This window comes from Pan troglodytes, chromosome 12 (genome assembly GCF_028858775.2).
Source record: "Pan troglodytes isolate AG18354 chromosome 12, NHGRI_mPanTro3-v2.0_pri, whole genome shotgun sequence".
Taxonomy (NCBI): domain Eukaryota; kingdom Metazoa; phylum Chordata; class Mammalia; order Primates; family Hominidae; genus Pan; species Pan troglodytes.
In genome coordinates, this window is record NC_072410.2 from 83,910,861 (window position 1) to 83,933,988 (window position 23,128).

The 23,128-nt window shown below is 39.2% G+C and overlaps 2 protein-coding genes across 13 annotated transcripts in view; one reads left to right on the top strand and one right to left on the bottom strand.

The window, feature by feature from the left end:
* MORN2 (MORN repeat containing 2) overlaps positions 1 to 23,128 on the bottom strand; it is a 46,915-nt gene that overhangs the window by 13,645 nt on the left and 10,142 nt on the right. Inside the window, 5 exon segments of the mRNA NM_001246561.1 lie at positions 7,254 to 7,370; positions 7,742 to 7,836; positions 10,050 to 10,226; positions 15,026 to 15,162; positions 18,973 to 19,040. The gene's annotated coding sequence lies outside the window, so the exon portion shown is untranslated.
* The window catches only part of DHX57 (DExH-box helicase 57), a 78,599-nt gene that overhangs the window by 6,968 nt on the left and 48,503 nt on the right, over positions 1 to 23,128 (top strand). For 8 of the 12 annotated variants that reach the window (XR_010149575.1, XR_010149576.1, XR_010149577.1 and 5 more), the window contains exons 2-11: positions 585 to 817; positions 5,487 to 5,645; positions 6,674 to 6,862; positions 7,170 to 8,008; positions 10,176 to 10,351; positions 12,580 to 12,701; positions 13,793 to 13,988; positions 14,865 to 14,989; positions 20,643 to 20,776; positions 21,974 to 22,028. Coding sequence is in view for 9 of the 12 variants with exons in the window: in XM_054678350.2 (XP_054534325.1) it covers positions 591 to 817; positions 5,487 to 5,645; positions 6,674 to 6,862; positions 7,170 to 8,008; positions 10,176 to 10,351; positions 12,580 to 12,701; positions 13,793 to 13,988; positions 14,865 to 14,989; positions 20,643 to 20,776; positions 21,974 to 22,028 (2,222 nt within the window). In the remaining 3 variants the exon portion in view is untranslated. Of the gene's footprint in view, positions 1 to 584; positions 818 to 1,737; positions 1,889 to 5,486; positions 5,646 to 6,673; positions 6,863 to 7,169; positions 8,009 to 10,175; positions 10,352 to 12,579; positions 12,702 to 13,792; positions 13,989 to 14,864; positions 14,990 to 20,642; positions 20,777 to 21,973; positions 22,029 to 23,128 lie in introns of those variants that run through there. The other 4 variants (XM_063789984.1, XM_063789985.1, XM_009442352.5 and 1 more) reach the window with 3 other exon arrangements.

A 23,128-nucleotide genomic window follows, 5' to 3' on the forward strand; every position in this document is an offset into this window, starting at 1 on the left:
CATCTCTACTAAAAATACAAATATTAGCTGGGCGTGGTGGCAGGCGCCTGTAGTCCCAGCTACTCCAGAGGCTGAGGTAGGAGAATTGCTTGAACCCAGGAGGCAGAGGTTGCAGTGAGCTGAGATCGTCCGGCCTGGGCGACAGAGCAAGACTCCATCTCTAAATAAATAAATAAATAAATAAATAAATAAAACTCTAAATTAGACCTAACCAAATGAGAATCTAGGATTAAAGCCTAGACATGTGTATTTTGACACTTCTCCCTGTGTTTATGATGTACATCTTTAGTTTAGAAATCTGTATCAGAGACATTCACTAAATATTAGTCCTGAGGTAGAAGTGCTTATAAATCTTTTGTGAAGATTTATCCATACTATCCCTAAACTGGCTGGCTCTTTTTATTTTGTAGTTTTAAAATTTTTTCACTGGAACAGATTCAGAATCCTGCCCCAAGACCAGCTCTTTTTACATATGCATTTTCCTTTGTTTCTTTAAAGTAGCCTATATTCATAAGTTTGGCAAACAAAGGATTATCGTACATGTCTGGTTTTATGATGTCTACATTAATTTTTTTCTCTTGCAGGTGAAAATGAGTTCTTCAGTAAGAAGAAAAGGCAAGCCAGGCAAAGGAGGTGGAAAAGGGTCTTCTAGAGGAGGAAGAGGAGGCAGGAGTCACGCCAGTAAATCTCATGGGAGTGGTGGTGGTGGCGGTGGCGGTGGTGGTGGTGGAGGTGGCGGCAACAGAAAGGCCTCCAGTAGAATATGGGATGATGGAGATGACTTTTGTATCTTCAGTGAATCAAGGCGCCCTTCCAGGTCATTATAACTCTTTGAATGTTTAAATATGGGAATGGTATCAACCCCTAATGTATGGGACAACAGATGGCTGAGAAGGGAAAAAAAGTCGAGTAATTCTGGTCAAATTGTCTTCCTCTTTGTAACCCTTTTCTGAAGACATGATGGGAAATAACAGCTTTTGTGTGTATGTAGGTTGCATGACACTGAATTGAGTGTAATACTGCTATTATACCCAGTGTTACTAGGAAAGTAAATACAGAAATAGTGTGATGAAAATTATTTTAAGTATTCCTTATGCATCATACATTGATGTTAAAATGATGATGTTAACATTGAACATGGACAGGTACGGTGGCTCACGCCTGTAATCCCAGCACTTTGGGAGGCCCAGGTGTGTGGATCGCTTGAGGTCAGGAGTTCGAGACCAGCCTGGCCAATAGGGTGAAATCCTGTCTCTACTAAAATACAAAAATTAGCCAGGCATGGTGGCGGTCACCTGTAATCCCAGGTACTAGGGAGGCTGAGGCAGGAGAATTGCTTGAACCCAGGAGGCAGAAGTTGCAGTGAGCTGAGATCACACCACTGCACTCCAGCCTGGGTGACAGAGTGAGACTCCATCTCAAAAAACAAACATTGAACAGCCTAAAGTGCAACATGACTGTACTGTGTCTTTCTAGTTGATGAGCTGTGTATTTTCCAGCCAAATCAGCCATCATCTGATGGTGTTACATGTGGTGACCAGTAACAGATGCCTTATCTAGGTTTCTCTCCTGTTCAACTTTTAACTAATGAATAAATCATGGGAATTCTAGTAATTCTAATGAGTATTTAATAAAAGTAAATGTTTTGCTATTGCATGTTATACAGTATAACTACAATTAGGCATCACTTAGTGACAGAGATGTGTTCTGAAAAATGCATTGTTAGGCAATTTCATTGTTGTGCAAACATCATAGAATGTACTTACACAACCCCAGATGGTACAACCTACAACACACCTAGGCTGTATGATGTAGCCAATTGCTCCTAGACTACAAATCTATACAGCATGTTGCTGTACTGAATACTCTAAGCAATTATAACACAATGGTAAGTATTTGTGTATCTAAACATGTCTAGTTATAGAAAAGGTATAGTAAAAATAGAGTATAAGAGATTAAAAATGATACCTATGTAGGGCACTTACCGTGAATGGAAGTTGCAGGACTGGATTTTGCTCTGGGTGAGTCAGTGAGGAAGTGGTGAGTGAATGTGAAGGCCTAGGGATATTACTGTACACTACTATAGACTTTATAAATAGCAAGCAGCATAGTCTCTCTATGTTGCCCAGGCTGGTCTCGAACTCCTGGGCTCAAGTGATTCTCCTGCCTTGGCCTCCCATAGTGTTGGAATTACAGGTGTGAGCCACTGTGCCTAGCCAAGAACCTAACTTCTGAGTTAGCTGCAGCTCCATAGTTTTTCAAAACATGGACATTATAGGTTCTTGGAGTCCGTAGATGTTCATTCATTTGGTAAGTATTTACTGAATGCCTACCATGCACCAGGCACTGTTTTAGGGACTTGGAATTGCAGCAGGGAGTAAAATATTGTCCTTATCTAGATAGAATGGGATTTGAGATAGAAAAACCATAAACAAATGTATAACATTACCAGGTGCCGCATGCTATGGAGAGAAATAAAGGAGTGTAACAGGGATATAAAATACCAAAATAGAATTGTTAATTTATGTAGAAAGCCCCCCTAATAAAGTATCACGTGAAGAGAGGCAAGAAGTAAGTAAAGGAATAAGCTGTGAAGTTCTGAGTACAGCATTCAAGGCAGAGGGAATAGCAATTTCTTAAGGCAAGAATGTGCTTGGAAGGTTTAGGAAATAGCAAAGAACCATGTGGCTAGAATGAGTGGGCAAGAAGGCAAGTGGTAGGCAATTAGATCAGAAAGGCCAGACTGTATAGGACTTCATGGGCCATTATTAGGACTTTGGCTTTTGCATGAAGTAAGACAGAAGGCCTTTGGAGGGTTTGAGGCAAGGGTGTGTGATATTATCAGTCAGTCTGGCCAGAGTTGTTTCTATTCAGTGTATGCCTTTATGTGAATTAGAAAATGGTGCTCCTTCCTTTGGACAGTTATAGCCCCACACCAGAATCATGGCTTAGCCAGCAGAGCATGGACCGGATTTTGCTGTCCCTTCCTCCCTCTTCTTCCCTCCCAGCCAGGAACCTTTGTGCAGTGTACAGTCTATGAATCTATACTCAATAGCATTGACTGGGTGTGCTTTGTAGAGAATAAACTATAAAGGAGCATGAGTTGAAAGCAAGGAGACCAGTTAGGAGATGTTCTCCAAGTGTAGATATAAAATAGATAATTTAATATATAAATCTGAGGTTCAAGAAAAAGATCTAGGCTGGAGATGTAAATGTGTGAGTCTTCTATAGATAAATGCTAAAGTTCTGAGTCTAGATAAAATTGAATAGAGAAGGTATCTGATGTTTGAGCCCTGGGACACTCTAGGTTTTAAAGCTAAGAGAATTTGGAATGTTCCCAACACAAAGAGATGATAAATGTGTGAGGTGTTAGATATTCTAATTACCCTGATTTGATCACTACACATTGTATGCATGTATCAAAATAGCACATGTACCCCTGTATTAGTCCATTCTCACGCTGCTATAAGGACATACCCGAGACTGAGTAATTTATAAAGGAAAGAGGTTTAATTGACTCACAGTACCACAGGGCTGGGGTGGCCTCAGGAAACTTACAATCATGCTGAAAGGGGAAGCAAAAGCATCCTTCTTCACAAGGTGGCAGGAGAAAGAAGAATGAGAACCAAGTAAAGGGGGACACCCCTTATAAAACCATCAGATCTCGTGAGAAGTTACTCACTATCACGAGAATAGCATGGGGGAGACTGCTCCCATGATTCAACTACCTCCAACCGGTTCCCTCCCATAACATGTGGGGATTATGGGAACTTCAATTGAAGATGAGATTTGACTTGCAGCCAAACCATTATCAACCATATAAAGAATGTACAATTATTATGTATCAATAAAAATTTTTAGTTAAAAAATAAATAAAGCTAAGAGAAAGTATGAAAAACAAAGGGGATTGAGAAGGAGCTGCCAATGAAGTAGGAAACTAAGAGAGTGGTTTTTGGAAGCCAAGGGACAAAGGTGTTTTAAAGGAGAGTAGCCAATAAGATCGAATTGTATGCTTAAAGAGGGTACACATTTGTGGAAAAATGCTTCTGGTAGGTCAAGGAAAATGTCCTTGACCTACTGGAATTGTCCACTGGATTTGACAATGTGGGTATCATGGTTAACCTTGACAAGAGCTGTAGTAGCATAGGAAATACTGATTGGGTTGTGTTTCAGAGAGAAGAGGAAAGAAAATGGAGACAGAGACAATGATTTTGATAACCTAAATGAGAAGTTTTACTATAAGGGAGCTAGAGGGAGGAGAGATGGGTCAGTAGCTACAGGGAGATGTGCACTCAAGGGAGGATTTGGCTTGGTTTCATTTTTTTAAGAGGGTAGACCTTATAGTATGTCTGTATGCTGATGGGAATGATCCAAAGAAGAATGAAAAACCAGTGATTTAGAAAGGGGGATAAGTGCTGGAATGATTTCCTTGAGGAGATTAAAGAGATTGGCATATAGTTTACAAATGTAAAGACTGACTTTAAGATAAAGGATGACTTTAAGATAGGAGCATGTGAAACTCCCAACTCCCCCTCATGTTTAACTGATCATTTCCTAATGATCAGACAAATCATAAGAGATTATATATGCTGTGTAATTTTTTTATTTCTTTTTTTTTTTTAAATAGAGACAGGATCTTGCTATATTGCCCAGGCTGGTCTCGAACTCCTGGGGCTTAAGCAATCCTACCACTTCAGCCTCTTAAAGTGCTGGAATTACAGGTGTGAGCCAATGCCCCCGGCCTTTTTTTTTTTTTTTTTTTAATAATCAGAAATAAAGATAATTGGGTATTTTAGAAATAGGGCCTTAATATTCACAAGGAAGAATGAAACTCAGTGGTTTTCAGATTTTAATGCAGAATGAAATGAAATGCTCTTCATGTCCTATAGTGCAGAGGAAACCATCATTAGCATTGCTTTTTCCTAAGGATTCTTGAGTTAGTGAAGCCAGAATTAATGATTAAGAATCTGTTAAGTTTTGTTGTTTTTTTTTTTTAAACAGAGTCTCGCTCTGTTGCCCAGGCTGTAGTGCAGTGGCACAATCTTGGCTTACTGCAACCTCCACCTCCAAGTTCAAGTGATTCTCCTGCCTCAGCCTCCTGAGTAGCTAGGATTACAGGAGCGCACTGCCACGCCCAGATAATTTTTGTATTTTTAGTAGAGACAGCATTTCACCATGTTGGCCAGGCTGGTCTGAAACTCCTGACCTCAGGTGATCCGCCAGCCTCGGCCTCCCAAAGTGCCAGGATTACAGGCGTGAGCCACTGCGCCTGGCCAAGAATCTGATAAGGTTTTTTTCCAGCAGGTCTGATATAATGAAGTCTGGTAAATACTATAGAAAATGGAGAATCTCCTCACATTCATTGTCATCTTTTGTAAGATACTTGACAATCCAGTTTGTATTGTGTATATCTGGGGACCCCTGAGGAGAGTGTAAAAGTTCTGATTGAAGGTATGTGTGTAATTTTGCTCTTTTGTTCTCTATAGACCTAGCAACAGTAACATAAGCAAAGGAGAGTCACGCCCAAAATGGAAACCCAAAGCCAAAGTACCCCTTCAGACTCTACATATGACTTCTGAGAATCAAGAGAAAGTGAAAGCTCTTCTCCGAGACCTGCAAGAACAAGATGCTGATGCCGGATCTGAGTAAATTGTTTTATTTGAGTCAATTATTATATTAAGGAAAACATACTGGCAGTGTGAAGGTCCTGTGCATCTTTGGAATGCTGTGTCAGTACTGATCCTATTGTGGCCATTTAATTAGTTGAAAGTGAGCCAAGAGAAATACAAGAATAATTATTCAGCCACAATTTTAGAGTGAGTTTGTTTTGCAACATCCATGGGATTGCCTTTTTATCTTTATTTTTTTCCAGGGCAGTGCTCATATGGATTCAGTAACTGATTTATCTGTAACCTTCCAGATAAACCCTTGTAATGAACAAGTAGAAGTAGTGTTGAAGGAGCAAATATTGACTCGGTCAGGTGCAGTCTTAGGATTTGCTTGTCATGACTGTCTGCCTAAGAGAAAGCTTTTACTCTTAAATCTTAGTCGTTTCCCACTCTACTGCATTTCGGCTCTTTTGCTTTGGATTTCAGTTGGAGAAGTTAATTCCTTCTTTCCATTTACCAGAATTAATTAGTGGCCAGTCATGAACAGCTCATTTTCCATCCTATCTACAAATCTCTTATCTGTTTTAGATTTAGAAAGGGAGATTATGTAGCAAAACAAACAATTAGGGATAGTGTTTTTATGAATGAGAAGAGAGAGAATAGCCAAGGTTTCTGTGGTTAAGAACACAGGAGTCTGTCTGCCTTTGGCAAAATCTCTATTTGCTCCTTAATGTGTAACCTAGGCAGTTACTAATCCTCTCTGAGTTTTAGTTGATCATCTAAAAAAAAAAAAAAAAAAAGGACATTCCAGTAGTATTTGGTACAGTTATTGGGAAGATTAAAGGAGTTAGTTCATATAAAGCACTTAACACAGTACCTGGCATTTAATAAATGCCTGGTAAATGTTAATTGCCAAGATATAAATTAATAGTTCAATATAAGATTAAATCAGCAACTGAAGAGTAGTCAGGATCCTATGAATTAAATTCTTAGACCTTTGCTAAATTTTTCTTTGAAGTAAGTAGAAAGTAATATCTAATATATGAAAATGTTGCCTTTGCTAGAAGAGGCATTTCTGGGGAGGAGGAAGATGATGAGCCTGATTGCTGTAATGATGAGCGGTACTGGCCAGCTGGACAGGAACCTTCCCTCGTTCCCGACTTGGATCCTTTGGAATATGCTGGCTTAGCCTCAGTGGAGCCTTATGTTCCAGAATTTACAGTCTCCCCATTTGCAGTGCAAAAACTTTCCAGGTGATTGCTTTGATCATTTATGGGAGTTGGGAAAGAATTCAAGGAAACCAAAATCATATAAACCCACTACCCCTCTTTGTGTACTTTCCTATTATGTGGGTTCCAGTAATGCCTGATAGGCCTAATATTCTATCTTATCAGAAGGGGTCATTCAGGAGGGCTTATTGTTATCAGGGATGCTTTTTCAAAATACAAGCCCTGCCTATGTATAGTCATAACTTCATCTAAGCATATTTAAATGAATTTTACTGTAATGGTGTGATACTGCTTTTTATGTGTCATTTTTGTTATGTTTTGCCCTTGACAGGTATGGTTTCAATACTGAACGCTGTCAAGCGGTCCTGAGGATGTGTGATGGAGATGTGGGAGCATCACTAGAGCATCTCCTTACCCAGTGTTTTTCAGAGACATTTGGAGAGAGGATGAAGATCTCTGAGGCAGTCAACCAGATAAGCTTGGATGAGTGTATGGAACAGCGACAGGAAGAGGCATTTGCTCTCAAGTCCATCTGTGGAGAAAAATTTATAGAAAGAATTCAGAACAGAGTCTGGACCATTGGGTTAGAACTGGAGTATCTGACAAGTAGATTCCGCAAATCCAAGCCAAAAGAAAGTACCAAAAATGTACAAGAGAATTCACTTGAAATCTGTAAATTTTACCTCAAAGGAAATTGTAAATTTGGATCAAAATGCAGATTCAAACATGAAGTGCCCCCAAATCAAATTGTTGGAAGAATAGAAAGAAGTGTAGATGATTCTCATCTTAATGCTATTGAAGATGCATCTTTTTTATATGAACTTGAAATTCGATTTTCTAAAGACCACAAATATCCCTACCAAGCTCCCCTCGTGGCATTTTATTCCACCAATGAGAACCTACCTCTGGCTTGTCGTTTACATATTTCTGAGTTTCTTTATGACAAGGCCTTGACATTTGCAGAAACTTCGGAACCTGTCGTATATTCTTTGATAACCCTTTTAGAGGAAGAGTCGGAAATAGTCAAGTTACTAACGAATACCCACCACAAGTATAGTGACCCTCCTGTGAACTTTCTGCCAGTACCCTCTAGGACCAGAATAAATAATCCTGCCTGTCATAAACCACTGATTCCAAATAATTCTTTTGTTTCTAATCAAATTCCAGAAGGTATGTAAGGCATTGATCTTGTGGAGGGAGGCATTCACAATGATGGGTTTAGAAGTCAAAGCCTTTAAGGCTGGTCTAGGATGGCTTAGTGATCTTGAACAAGCTGAACAAGCCATTAAGTCCCATGGGCAAAAGGGAATGAGAATTCCCTGAACTGTAATTGTATCTGACTTTAATTGTAAGGCTCAATTGTGTTGCTGTGGTTGGGCTCCCTGAGTTGAAAGTTTGTAGTGACGTATGTTTAACTATACAAAATCCGAGGCTTGGAAGGACCTTAAGGTACGTTCTCAGAAAATCTGTTTTATTTAATTCATTTGGTTTTCTTTTGTTTACTTCTTATACTGTATACTGAATTACTTTCAAATGAATTTTTAGAGATATTTTGCTTTCTATACCACTATCCATACCCTCCTGCTTTTGGTGTACTAGACCCCCAGAATTCTTTAGGGATAGCTCTATGAATCTCTAAATCCTCAAATACTTGTGCAGGCTTCTAGCTTTGTCTAGATCTAGGTTTACTGTGCAGATTCTTTTTATTTTTATTTTTTTAAGATGGAGTTTCACTCTTGTCCCCCAAGCTGGAGTGCAGTGGTATGATCTCAGCTCACTGCAACCTCTGACTCCCAGGTTCAAGCGATTCTCCTGCCTCAGCCTCCTGAGTAGCTGGGATTACAGGCACCCGCCACCACGCCTGGCTAATTTTTCTATTTTCAGTAAGACAGGGTTTCACCATGTTGGCCAGGCTGGTCTTGAACTCCTGACCTCAGGTGATCCGCCTGCCTTGGCCTCCCAAAGTGCTGGGATTACAGGCGTGAGCCATCGCACATGGCCTGCTATGCAGATTCTTACACCACAAGTAAGCCCCCTTCAAAGAATTCTCTGCTGGGTGTGGTGGCTCATGCCTGTAATCCCAGCACTTTGGGAGGCTGAGGTGAGAGCACTGCTTGAGCCCAGGAGTTTGAGACCAGCCTGAGCAGCATAATGAGACCCCATCTCTAGAAAATATATATATTTTCTTAGCTAGTCAGCCATGGTTGTGCACTCCTCTGAGTCCCAGGTACTCAAGAGGCTGATGTGGGGGAATCACTTCAGCCTCGGAGGTAGAAGCTGCAGTGAGCCATTGCATTTTGGCCTTGGAGACAGAGTGAGACTCTATTTCTTAATTAAAAAAAAAAAAAAAAGGATCCTCTTTTATTGGTTGCCATCTATCTTTCTTCCAGAGAAACAAAAGTTTGTATTATTTCATGAGAGTCCTTGGGTAAACTTCAATGAGTAGAGAACAGTGACACTGTTCTGAGATGTGGCTGCTGGTCATTTAGCCAGATTCACTCACTAACCACCCGACCCACTCCCAGATGGCAGCTTCTAGCGCATGGGTTCAAATGTGTTCCTTGGGAAATGAAAATTATGTGTCATGGACTTTTTTTCTAAAATAATAGTTTTATTGAGACATAATTTATATACCATAAAATTCACTCTTTTAAAATACACAATTCAATGGTTTTTAGTATTTTTATAGAATTATGCAATAATGACCACCTTTTAATCCCTGGACGTTATCATCAACCCCAAAAGAAACCCTGTACCCATGTACCCATAGCAGTCTCTCCTCATTTTCCCCTTCCCCCAGCCCCTCACAACCACAAATCTGCTGTCTATCTCTATGGATTTGCCTACTCTGGACATTTCATAGAAATGGAATTACACAATATGCAGCTTTTTGAGATGGGCTTCTTTCACTTAGCTAATGTGTTCAAGGTTCATCCGTGTTCTAGCACGTATCACTACATCATTCCTTTTTATTAGTGAATAATATTCTATTATGTGGACATACCACATTTTGTTCATTGATTCATCATTTGATAGATATTTGTGTTGTTTTACGTTGTGGGATTTGGGGACACTTGCATACAGTTGAAACATTCACTGCTAATTCTTTTAATGTTAATTACTTTGTTTATGCTTGATAAAAGTTTATCTGAGGATGCATTTTAAGTTCTTTAGAAATAGAAATAGAAATACTAGAAATGAATGAACTTACTTTATTCAAGTTTTCACTTTTTCTCCATTTTGACTTTTTGTTGTTGATACTCTGTTAGACAGCGACTTTCCCCTTTTGTTAAAGAAAGGGCTCCATACTGAAATGTTTTCTTTTATTTCCTTCAAGTTGAAAAAGCATCAGAATCTGAGGAGTCAGATGAGGATGACGGTCCTGCACCTGTTATAGTAGAGAATGAAAGCTATGTGAACCTTAAGAAAAAGATTTCCAAAAGATATGACTGGCAGGCAAAGTCAGTACATGCTGAAAATGGTAAAATCTGCAAGCAGTTCCGAATGAAACAGGTAGGGTATGCTGAGAGAATGAGTAGCGTTGCCTCCCTAATATCTGGATGATGGGATTAGGAATTAGGGAGCTTTGGCTACCCTCCTTAATATTCTTTTGGTTCTTTTTCTCCCTGAGTGGTCAAAGTTTCTACAGGCCACAGCAAACTTAAGTGCATATGCTAGATGGTTTTGGAAAATCCTATAGCTGGTACATAGCAAACACACACATATATGCCAAATAGTCTCAGAGTCATGTGCCTTTGGTACTGTGACAGACAATCTGGTATGTAAAAGGAATATCAATACTGTGGTGTACTGGCCGGGCACGGTGGCTCACACCTGTAATCCCAGCACTTTGGGATGCCGAGGTAGGCAGATCACCTGAGGTCAGGAGTTTAAGACCACCCTAGCCAACATGGCAAAACCCTGTCTCTACTAAAAATACAAAAAGTAGCCGGGCGTGGTGGCAGGTGCCTGTAATCCCAGCCACTTGGGAGGCTGAGGCACAAGAATTGCTTGAACTTTGGTGGTGCAGGTTCCAGCGAGCCATGATTGCACCACTGTACTCCAGCCTGGGCAACAGAGCAAGACTCTGTCTCAAAAACAAAACAAAACAACAAAACAAAACAAAACAAAATAAAAACAAATACTGTGGTTTAGAGCCAGGCGGGCGTGGTAACACATGCCTGTAGTCTCAGCTACTTGGAAGGCTGAGGCAGGAGGATCACTTGAGACAATGCCAGCCTGGAAAACATAATGAGTCCCTGTCTCTAAAAACAAAACAAAACAAATACTGCGATTTACCTTAGAAAAAATTAATATATAAAAGGAGAAGGATAAGGAAGGACTTTTACCCTGTTTCAAAGACTCAAAGGATAAATAATGTGCCCAAGATCACATAGCTAGTAAGTGGTTTAGCCAATTCTGTTTCTAAAGTCCATTTTGTTTTTACCCCATTCACATGAAGATTATTTTAAAAGAATTCATAAGTGAATCCTGAGGGCAAAGTTAGAGATAGGACAGAGGCAAGTTGCTTAACCAATATGGGAATTGGATTAAATGCTCTCTAAGGGCCCTCCAGTTCTAAAGTTCTGTGAGTCTGATTTTTGACACGATGTAACACCATCACATATGTAGTACAATACCCAAAGAACATCACAATGTATATAAATTGCACTGTAGGTAAGATGATAGAAACAAAAAATTAGATATTCAATTTGATCAGTGTGGTAAGTTTATGATAAAATTATATGTAGGAAATAGCATGTTCCTGTAAATTTATTACAGTATTCAAAAGTATAGCCAGAGTTTTAACAAACAAGGCAATTTTTATAGCATTGGCCATTAAATATGAAATTGATTTATATAGTTGTAGTGACTGCCCAAAAATAACCCTTTAGTGAGTGCTTTTCTATTATTGATTTAGGTAAAAATCTGATATTGCTTAGAGCTATGCTGTCTGATATGGTAGCCCCTACCCATGTTTGGCTGTTTATATTAATTAATTAAAATTAAAAATTCAGTTCCTCAGTAACACTATTCTTCACATTTCAGGTGCTCAATAGCCACATGTAGCCAGGTGTTGCTGTATTGGACAGCACAGGTATAGAACATTTCCATCAACACGGAAAGTTCTATTGGACAGTACTGGTATAGAGACTCTTGTTGGGAAGAAGTGGATATGTGCTAAGCAAGAGGGCTTTATTTCACCCAGAAAATCTTTCGGTTTATTCAGATGTTGGAAAACTAATGTACAGATTCCACAACTCATTCTGGCTGATTCTCTGAGCAGCATTCTGAATAAAGTCTTCATCCAATATACATCCAATATACATCCAATCCCAACAAATCCAACAAAGGATCACTCAAGGCCAGGAGTGCAAGACCATCCAGGGCAACATAACAAGACTCTGTCTCTATAATTAAAAAAAAAAAAAGCTGTAATCCCAGCACTTTGGGAGACCAAGGCAGGTGGATTCTTGAGCACAGGAGTTTGAGGCCAGCCTGGGCAACATGGTGAAGTCCTGCCTCTACAAAAAAATACAAAAAGCCGGGTATAGTGGCACACACCTGTAGTCCCAGCTACTTGGGAGCTTGAGGCGGGAGGATCGCTAGAGCCTGGGAAGTGCAGATTGGAGTGAGCCGTGATCGCACCACTGCACTCCAGCCTGGCAACAGAGTGAGACCCTGTCTCAAAAAAAAAAAAAAAAGTAACCCAACTGATATCTTATCTTTGATTTTATTAGGCTTCCAGACAGTTCCAGTCCATTCTGCAAGAGAGGCAATCACTCCCTGCTTGGGAAGAAAGAGAAACCATTCTTAACTTATTGCGTAAGCACCAGGTGGTTGTCATAAGTGGTATGACTGGGTAAGAATGCAGTTTATTCATCTGCAGCTTTCATCTATAAATATTATATGCACCCTGGTTACCATAACCAGTTCAACTTGTTAAAAACTGTAGCTGGATTTATAGATATTATATACATCTGCCTTGAGACATAAGGCAAAAAAATCCAGCTGAAGATTTTTAACAAGGCTCATGTTTAAATTTAAAGGATAGTTCTAGAACATTTAGCTTGAGAGCTTTTTATCTTCTGAATTTATTCTGATTTCCTGTCACCCAGGCTGGAGTGCAGTGGCATGATCTCGGCTCACTGCAACCTCTGCCTCCTGGGTTCAAGTGATTCTCATGCCTCAGCCATCCGAGTAGCTGAGATGACAGGCGCACCACTGTGGTGCACCACCATACCCAACTAATTTTTGTGTGTTTTTAGTAGAGAGGGGTGTTTTTCCTTGTTGGCCAGGCTGGTCTCGAACTCCTGGCCTCAAGTGATCCGCCTGCCTCGGTCTCCCAAAGTGCTGGGATTACAGGTGTGAGTCACCACACCCAGCCTTTATTTTTCTTTTAAAAACAACTTAATTATGGTGCGTTATTTTTCCTGTTTTACATTCTCCTATTTAGCAGGGACAAATTGCAGACTTAATTTAGTTATTTATTCAAGAGTATACAATTTAATAATTATATTTGTGTCCAGACTCAGTGATATGGTAATAATTCGTATCTTCTAGTTTATCTTTTTAACCTCAGCCTAATCATAGCTAAATTAATACCTATAAAATATTTTGATAATCATAAGCTAATACTCCTTTTCTTTGGGGTTCATGTGTAGAGTTTACATTCCTAGAAGCATTTACAGACCTTAATTTAATGTCTGTTCAATAGTCCCAATTTTACAAATGTTACTAAACTATTATTTGATTGTCCTTTTGATTGGAGTGCAAATTCCTAGAATTTCCCACCTCTTGGTAATAAGTCAGGAGGTTGTTTTAGAAAATACCTGAAACTGAACAACTTTTATTCTAATTAGCTTTATCACTTTTCTCATTCCATATGATTGCTTCTTTAGTTAACTAGCCCTTGAAAACTTCATTTTAGGACTTACTTGTTTTAATATACAGATGTGGGAAAACCACACAAATTCCACAGTTTATTCTGGATGATTCTCTGAATGGACCACCTGAGAAGGTAGCCAACATCATCTGTACCCAACCCCGACGAATCTCTGCAATCTCTGTTGCTGAACGCGTTGCTAAAGAAAGAGCAGAGAGGGTGGGTCTGACCGTGGGATACCAGATTCGGTTAGAAAGTGTCAAGGTTTGTATGCTCTGCTTATTTCCTGGTAACAGAAATTTATGGTTTTTAGGTATAAAAAGTTTTGGGGGTTAGGAGATTCATGGGCAATTTGGGATATATACTTTCAGGTTATTTTTAAATTAATGATTACCTTCAGTAATCATTTATTTAAATATTTAGAAATATTTAGAAATATTTTGGTATAAGAAGTCAAATGGCCAGGCGCGGTGGCTCACACCTGTAATCCCAGCACTTTGGGAGGCCAAGGCAGGTGGATCACCCGAGGTCGGGAGTTCGAGACCAGCCTGACCAACATGGAGAAACCCCATCTCTACTAAAAATACAAAAATTAGCCGAGTGTGGTGGCACACGCCTGTAATCCCAGCTACTTGGGAGTCTGAGGCAGGAGAATCCCTTGAACCTGGGAGACGGAAGTTGCAATGAGCCGAGATTGCGCCATTGCACTCCAGCCTGGGCAAAAAGAGCAAAATTCCGTCTCAAAAAAAAAAAACAAAAAAACTCTTATTTGGTTGTACTAAATTTCCTCTGTAAAGCTTTTTATTTTTTATTGGCGGAAGTCATCTAGTAAAGACTATTTTGCTCTTGAACTTGGGACATAATCCATTTAACCAAATAAGGAGCAGACAGATTGAGAACTGTTTTCATTATTCACTGTTTTTTAATGCTTTTTATGAAAATCTTAGCATTGTGATATGAAGTAGAAAGGCTTTTATTACTGTCCCTGGCAAGAAACTATGTTTAGTATGGTTTCCTATTAAATGGAACTGCTGGTGTTGTCAATATTTTTTATCACTATCCATTCAAAATGGCTTTCCAGTAATGTTTCCTTTTTTTGAAAATTTTATTAATGATTTATATTGCCCTTTCATGTGTAAGTCCTCAGCCACCAGACTGTTATACTGCACCACGGGAGTGCTGCTGAGAAGGCTAGAAGGAGATACAGCTCTACAAGGAGTTTCCCATATCATTGTTGATGAAGTTCATGAGAGGACAGAAGAAAGGTAAAACAAAGACTTTCCCAGGGAACACACACTCACCTGAAATGAAGGCATGGCAGAAAAAATTGTTTTCTAGTTCCAATTCAGTTTCATGCAGCTAGTAATGGTAATTTGCCACAAGGAAGGCCTATGTTAGAGAAGAGCAACTGCTTTCTTGATCTCCAGGGTCTGTAACACTAAAAAGGACAGCACATGCTCATCACTTATTAGATGGAGTCATCCTGTTAGGTTAGAAGGTATACTTCACACCATCCTGGGCATTATGCTAAGTTGAATACTGTACTTAGTAGAAATAACAGATGTCATGCATGCTGTGGCTGAATGTATCTTCTTCCATGTTTATTTGGCCATTCAGTCCTGACATTGATTCATGTATTTATTGAGCCTGCATTAAATGCCAAGTGATATGTTAGTTGCTGGGGATACAGTGATGAACAAGCATGTATGGCTCCCCCTCATCTCTTACAGTCCAGTAGAAAAAACAAATAATGAACAAGTAAACAAGCAAATGATTGTAAATTGGAATAAGCACTATGAAGGAATAAACGGCATGCTGTGTTTGGAGGGAGAGACCCATAGATGCTCAAAGATCATATCTCTGTAAGATGACAATTTAAATTCAAAACTGAAGTATGGCCGGGCGCAATGGCTCACACCCATAATCCCTGCACTTTGGGAGGCCAAGGTGGGAGGATCGCTTGAGCCCAGGAGTTGGAGCCCCACCTGGGCAACATAGTGAGACCATGTTTCCATGAAAAGTTAAAAAAAGAAGAAGAAAAAAAAAATAGCCAGTAGTCATTCTACTGGGGATACAGAAAAAAAAAAAAAAAAAATTAGCCAGGCGTGATGCCTCACACCTAAGGTCCCAGCTACTCAGGAGGCTGAGGCAGGAGAATCAATTGAGCCTCCAGGAGGTTGAGGCTGCAGTGAGCTGTGATAGCACCACTGCACTCCACCCTGGTCAAGAAAGCAAGACCCTGTCTCAAAAAAAAAAAGAAAAGAAAAGAAAACTGAAATATGAGAAGGAATCCCAGGTGACAAATGGGGGTAAGGAAAGTATGTTTGAAGATTTTGCAGTGGGAAGGGGCTTTGTGAGTCCAGAAACAAGGAAGCCCAGTGCACCTGCTGTGTAGCAGCAAAGGGGAAAGTAGCACAGGGAAGAAGCAGCAGGAGCCAGACCTTCCAGGGCCTTAAGCACCATGAATAATAAAGCATGTGGATTTTATCTTATGAAATTAGAAGTCATTAAAGGGTGAGGCATAAAATAAAAATTCTTGCCAGACACAGTGGTGCATGCTTGTAGTTCCAGCTACTGAGGAGGCTGAGGCAGGAGGATTGCTTAAGTTCAGGAGTGCAAGGCTGTGGTGTGCTATGATTGCACCTGTGAAGAGCCACTTCAGCCTGGGAAATATCATGAGACTCCATCTCTTAAAAAAAAAAAAAAAAATTAAAAGTCTCAATATTTTAAGTACTGAGGAGGGCCAGGAAGATGGATGGCATTAATCATAGTTTGTCATGTGGATCATGCCCTAGAGCAGTAAAAGAAAACTAGTGGGAAAAAAGAGAAAGTCCTGTGAAAATTATGAAGTTTTCCCACAAAGTACTGTACCACAATAAATATCTTGAGAAGAAGAAAAAAAGTCAAGTAAACTTGGTGGACTGATAGGAAAGCAGAAAATAGCTAAAAGCAAAACATTTAAAAAAAAAAAAAAAAAAAAGGATTGGTGGCAGGCGCCTGTAGTCCCAGCTACTGGGGAGGCTGAGGCAGGAGAATCGCTTGAACCTGGGAGGCGGAGGTTGCCGTGAGCCGAGATTGCGCCACTGTACTCCAGGCTGGGCGACAGAGCAAGAAAAAAAAAAAGGAATTGAACAGAGAAGGCATATAACCAGAAGAACTATTAGAAGAAATAATACATTACTATTATTAGTAAATAAGAAATATGAAGTAATTAGAAACTAAAGAAAGACTTTTAGATAAAAAGAATGAACCAAAAGAAAAAGAAATAATTCCTAGAACAAGACAATAATAAATATTAAATGACTATACAGAAAACATTGGAAATCTCTAAGGGGCAAATAATCTTTTTGTAGAAACTCCAGAAAACAATGGGAAAAAAAATTAATGGTAGATAATGTCATTTTGCCACTGTTGGAAATGAACATCTGAAGGAAGAAATTTTTTTAACAAAATCACTGAACAACTTGGAAGAGGAAGCCAAATAAAACATTCTCTCAGATTAATGGTATTTAAATGATTGATTTATAAAGATAAGTTTAAACTTTTAGGGAAACCTATATCCAGTATAATTTTGAATATGAAGAGTAGCTTTGGATTCTATAACATTTGTACTTCCACAAACTTGAAGAAATGAGAACATAGCACTGGATTTGGTTCCTGGCTAAAATAGGAGAAAGATTTTTATAAAACCTAAGGATCTGTAGAATATGAATGTTAAAAATTCAAAAGATGTTCACATCTGAATAAAGATTAATTACACAGTGGAGAAGGGTGCTTCAAATATTTACAAATACCAGTTTACAAGAAAGGGTATACAAATTACAAGGAAAAGTAGGGGAATATTTGCTAACTCTGACTGAAAAAAGCAAAAACTAATAAAATCTAGGAACAAAAATCAGTAAAAATATTGGCAAGATTAAAGGTTGAATATAGAAAGGTGACAGTTGTGTTAGTTTGAAATTTTAATAAATTTTCTAATCACAGAGATGACATGATCATTCTAAAGCATACAGTAAATACCAAAAAATGTAAAAGAAGAATCTCTGTCCCTTATAAAATTGCTAGTTACATGTTATAATTTTAGTCTCTTTTCTTCTGGGAGTATATTGGGAGTTAGAAGAGGGATATGGTAGAAAGAGAGATGTATTTCCACAAACACTATTGGGATTATATAGTTTTGTTGTGCTGTTTTTGATTTAACAGAATGATAGCATGAGTTAATGAATTATCTTTTTTTTTTTTGAAACAAAGTCTTTGTCATCCAGGCTGGAGTGCAGTGGTGCAGTCTCAGCTCACTGCAGCCTCCACCTCCCAGGTTCAAGCAATCCTCCTGCCTCGGCCTCCCAAGTAGCCGGAACTACAGGTGCATGCCACCAGGCCTGGCTAATTTTTCTATTTTTTTAATAGAGTCGGAGTTTCACCATGTTGGCCAGGCTTGTCTCGAACTCCTGAGCTCAAGTGATATGCTCGCCTTGGCCTCCCAAAGTGCTGGGATTACAGGTGTAAGCCACCACACCCAGCTGAATTATCTGTAAAATTAAGAATTTCATAAGGAAATTCTGAAGTCTGGATATACCATAAATTACTTAACCATTTGCCTGTTGTTGTTGGATTATTTCCCTTTTCCCTGAAAAAGAAACAAAAATACTCATAAATGTAATTAAATTAGCTCATTAAAAAGAGCTAAGTAGTATAAGAATATGTTTTCATTAAAAACTCAAACAGGCCAGGTGCAGTGGCTCACACCTACAGGCCTTCCATTCTGGGATTACTGATTATATGTTCAGTAATCCCAGCATTTTGGGAAGCCAAGACAAGAGGATCACTTGAGCCCAGGAGTTTGAGACCAGCCTGGGCAATATAGGGAGACACCATCTCTACTATAAAAACAAAAACAAAAAAATTAGCCCCAGCTACTCAGGAGGCTGAGGCAGGAGGATCACTTGAATCCAGTTCAAGGCTGCAGTGAGCCATGATAACGTCACTGCACTCCAGCCTGGGTGACAGAGCAAAACCTTGTCTCAAAAAAAAAGGAAAGAAAAACGTTATAGATAAAGTGAAAGTCCCTCTTACTACTCCCAAACCACTCTCAGTTCCTTTCTTAGAAGTAAACTGGTAGTACATCTTTCTATGCATGGATATAGACGTTTACTTTGTTAGAAATAGTTACTTTTGTTTTCTGACCTTTTTTTCTTACACAGATGATATATTCATTTAGTAAGTCTATGAATATTCATTGAGTACTTACTATGTCCCAGGCATTGTTGTAGATCCTGCAGTAGTGAATAAAATTCTTGTCCTTGTAGAACTTCTATTCTAGTGGGAGAGCTCATCAATAAGCAAGATAAATAAGTAAAATACAGAATATGGTAAGTGCTAAGAAGAAAAAATAAAGCAGAAAAAAAAAATAGAAATTCAAGGGAGGAGGGCATTTGAAATTTTAAATAAGGTAGCCAAGGAAGTCCTCACTGAAAAACTATCTTTGGAGTAAGGACTTGAAGGAAGTGAGGGAGCTACCTGTGTGAAGGGCTAGGAGAAGCCCAGTAATCCAGGCAGATTAATAACATGTACAAAAGACCCAAGGTGCATGCCTCAAAGACGGCAAGGAGAACAGTGAGCCGGTGCTGAGTGAATGAACGGGAGAGTACTAGAAAAAGATGGGGAGCATGGGGTGTAGACCATGCCATATAGAGCCTTGTTAGTAAGAATTCTAATGAGAAGTCATTGGATTTTAAGCAGAAGAGTGGCACAATCAGATTTTTCTTTTTTTTTTTAAGAGATGGGGTCTTGCTATATCGGCTAGGTTGGTCTTGAACTCCTGGCCTCAAGCATTCCTCCCACCTCAGCCTCCCAAACTGCTAGGATTACAAGTGTGAGCCACCGCACCCCGTCAGCACAATCAGACTGACATTCGAAGAGCATTATTGGTTGGCTGTACTGAGAACAGATTGCAAGGGGGCAAGGGCCAAGAGACCAATTAGGGTGGTGTTATTCTGCCGTGCATATTATTCCAGACAACTTGGGATTTTTCCTACTAAAAATATGTCTTAGAGATGATTTCATGTTATTATCTAGAGCTCTACCTTATTCCTTGTATCTGCTTCATGTTATTTCATAGACTGGATGACATTGTTATAAGTAACCATTTATCAGTTAGTTGATGGACATTTGGGTAGTTTCTATTGTCTTATTATTACAAACAATGCTATAATGAAAATCTTTGTATGTGTCTCTTTGTGGTACACGTAGACATCAAGAAGTAGAATTATCAAATTTGTACCCTATACCAGCTAAGAGTAAAAAAATAATAATTATAAAATTTGATGATAAATCCTGTTGGGATTTTGATTGGTACTGCCTGGATTTGGTTTCTTTGGGAAAGAATTTATATCTTTATACAGGTTGAGCATCCCTAATCCAAAAATCAAAAATAATCCAAAATCTGAAACTTCTTGAGTGCTGACATGACACTACAAGTGGCAAGATTCCACACCTGACACCTTTGCTCTCTGATGGTTCAATGTACACCAACTTTATTTCACAGACAAAATTATTCAAAATATTATATACAGTTACCCTTATGCTGTGTATATAAGGTATATATGAAACATAAATTGATTTCTTGTTTAGATTTAGACCCCATCCCCCAGATATCTCATTATGTATATGCAACTATTCCAAAATCTGAGAAAATTTGAAATCTGAAACACTTCTGGTTCCAAGCATTTCACATAACAGATATTCAACCTGTAATAGTAAGGCTTCACATCCAAGAACAGGACATATTGTTCTATGAATGTTAATGGTTTTTTTTTTCACAGAGATCTTACACATTTCTTGCTCAAAATATAGTAAAAGTTACTAATTTTCATGTGTTGAATTTGTTTGATCCTCAGGTGTTTCTTTTATTTTCTCTAGTGACTTCTTGCTGCTAGTTTTGAAGGACATTGTATCGCAGAGGCCAGGTCTTCAAGTTATTTTAATGAGTGCAACTCTAAACGCTGAGCTTTTTTCAGACTATTTTAATTCCTGCCCCGTTATTACTATACCAGGTGAATAAAATGCATCATTAAATATGTATCATTCTAATAAGCAAATATAATTATTTTAAAGTTTGAGACATAAGTAGATATTTATACCTCTTTCTAGAGAAGCGATTCATTTATAACATAAAATCATAAACCATATAATGCAGCTGATAAGGAGGTAACATATCTTGCTGGGAGATTTTTTTTTTTGGAGACAGAGTCTCGCTCTGTCACCCAGGCTGGAGTGCAGTGGCGTGATCTCGGCTCACTGCAACCTCCGCCTCCCGGGTTCATGCCATTCTCCTGCCTCAGCCTCCCGAGTAGCTGGGACTACAGGCGCCCGCCACCTCGCCCAGCTAATTTTTTGTATTTTTAGTAGAGATGGGGTTTCACTGTGTTAGCCAGGATGGTCTCCATCTCCTGACCTCATGATCTGCCCGCCTCGGCCTCCCAAAGTGCTGGGATTACAGGTGTGAGCCACTGCACCCGGCCATTGCTGGGAGATTTTAATTTTTTTAGGGGACTTTTAAAAAAAGTCATAGTTACTTATTTCTAGCATTCCATTGTGTTTAACATCAAAGTTGATAGTGGCAGTCTGTCATAAAGAGGGAACTTGTGTCTGTGACAGTATATTTGTTCATTTCTGGATTCTGCTAAATTTCTGGATGTTGGTCCACTCTGGCAGAAAGTGAGATTGGACAGTCTGTGTTTTCTTTGGGCACTTCCACAGTCTCATTGTGGAATTAATTTATCACCCTGAGCTTTGATTTATCCTTCTTCAATTGAATACTAAAAAGACACTTTGGAAACACTGACTGATAAAAAATAGTGCAGTTTGTTTTAGTTATAGGGAATGCTGGCAATAAATCTAAGGAAGAAACTTTGTGTTTGATCTAGAATACAACTGTTGAATGTTTAAAGGTCCTCTATGGTGGAAGTGGCGGGGGCAGGGGGGGAGGGTATGAAAGGTGTAACAGGTAAAAGAAAAAAAGTCTTAGCAAAGGATCATTTCTCTACCTATACACTGCTTCTGTTTACTGACTGAAATCTGCCCTTTCCAATTTCTGTTACCAGAACTTTTCTTCTTGATACTTTTAAGACCACAGAACAAATAGGACGTTAGCATGACAAGCTTTAAGAGAATTTTATATATATAAACTATTTCAAGATGGTTGAATGGGTGTTCTCAGGCTTTTCTATTTTGTCTCCTTGTTTTTCTAGGTCGTACATTTCCTGTTGATCAATTTTTTTTGGAAGATGCAATTGCTGTGACAAGGTAAGGAAGATACTAATTAAGATTCAGTGAAAGGACCTGGCATGGTGGTTCATCCCTGTAATTCTAGCACTTTGGAAGGCAAAAGTGGGAGGATCCTTTGTGGCCAGTTCAAGACCAGCTTGGGCAACATATTGGGACCCCCATCTATTGAGAAAAAAAAAAAAAGATTCAGTGAAACTTTGAAAACAGAATAATATTTGACCCTCAATGTGCCAGAATACTAATACATGTGTTAGTCTTTTTTTCTAATTTTTCTACACTTGATTTCAGCCAAAAAGCCAAGAAGTGATTTTCTTCTATTTTTTCTGTTTGAACATTTTGTTCTCCCCTCTGTTTCAGCAAACAGACTGCCAATATTTAAATCCCTCTACTTACTTTTTCTTTCTTTCTTTCTTTCTTTTTTTTTTTGAGATAGAGTCTTACTCTGTTGCCCAGGCTGGTGTGCAGTGGTGTAATCATAGCTCACTGCAGCCTCGAATACCTGGCTCAAGCAGTCCTTCTACTTCAGCCTCCTGAGTAGCTGAACTACAGACACACACCCCCATGCCTAATTTTTTTTAATGGTTTTGTAGAGACAGGGGTCTCATTATGTTGCCCAGGCTGGTCTCAAACTCCTGACCTCAAGCAGTCCTCCTGCCTTGCCTCCCGAAGTGCTGGGATTACAGTCATGAGCCACCATGCCTGGCCCCCTCTACTTACTATAACTTTGGCAAGTAGCTTAATCTCTCTGTACTTTAGTTTTAATGAATTTATACTTGCTGATTCTGCTGAGAGCATTAAAAAATTAATGAATTAATACTTGCAAAGTGCTTAGAACTGTGCTTGGCACATAATGCATGCTCTCAAACGTTAGCAGTTATTGGCTGGGTGTGGTAGCTCACACCTGTAATCCCAGCACTTTGGGAGGCCGAGGCGAGCAGATCACCTGAGGGCGGGAGTTCAAGACCAGCTTGGCCAATATGGTGAAACCCTGTCTCTACTACGAATACAAAAGTTAGCTGGGCATGGTGGTGCATGCCTGTAATGCCAGCCAATCTGGAGGCTGAGGCAGGAGAATCGCTTGAACCTGGAAGGCAGAGGTTGCAGTGAGCTGAGACCAC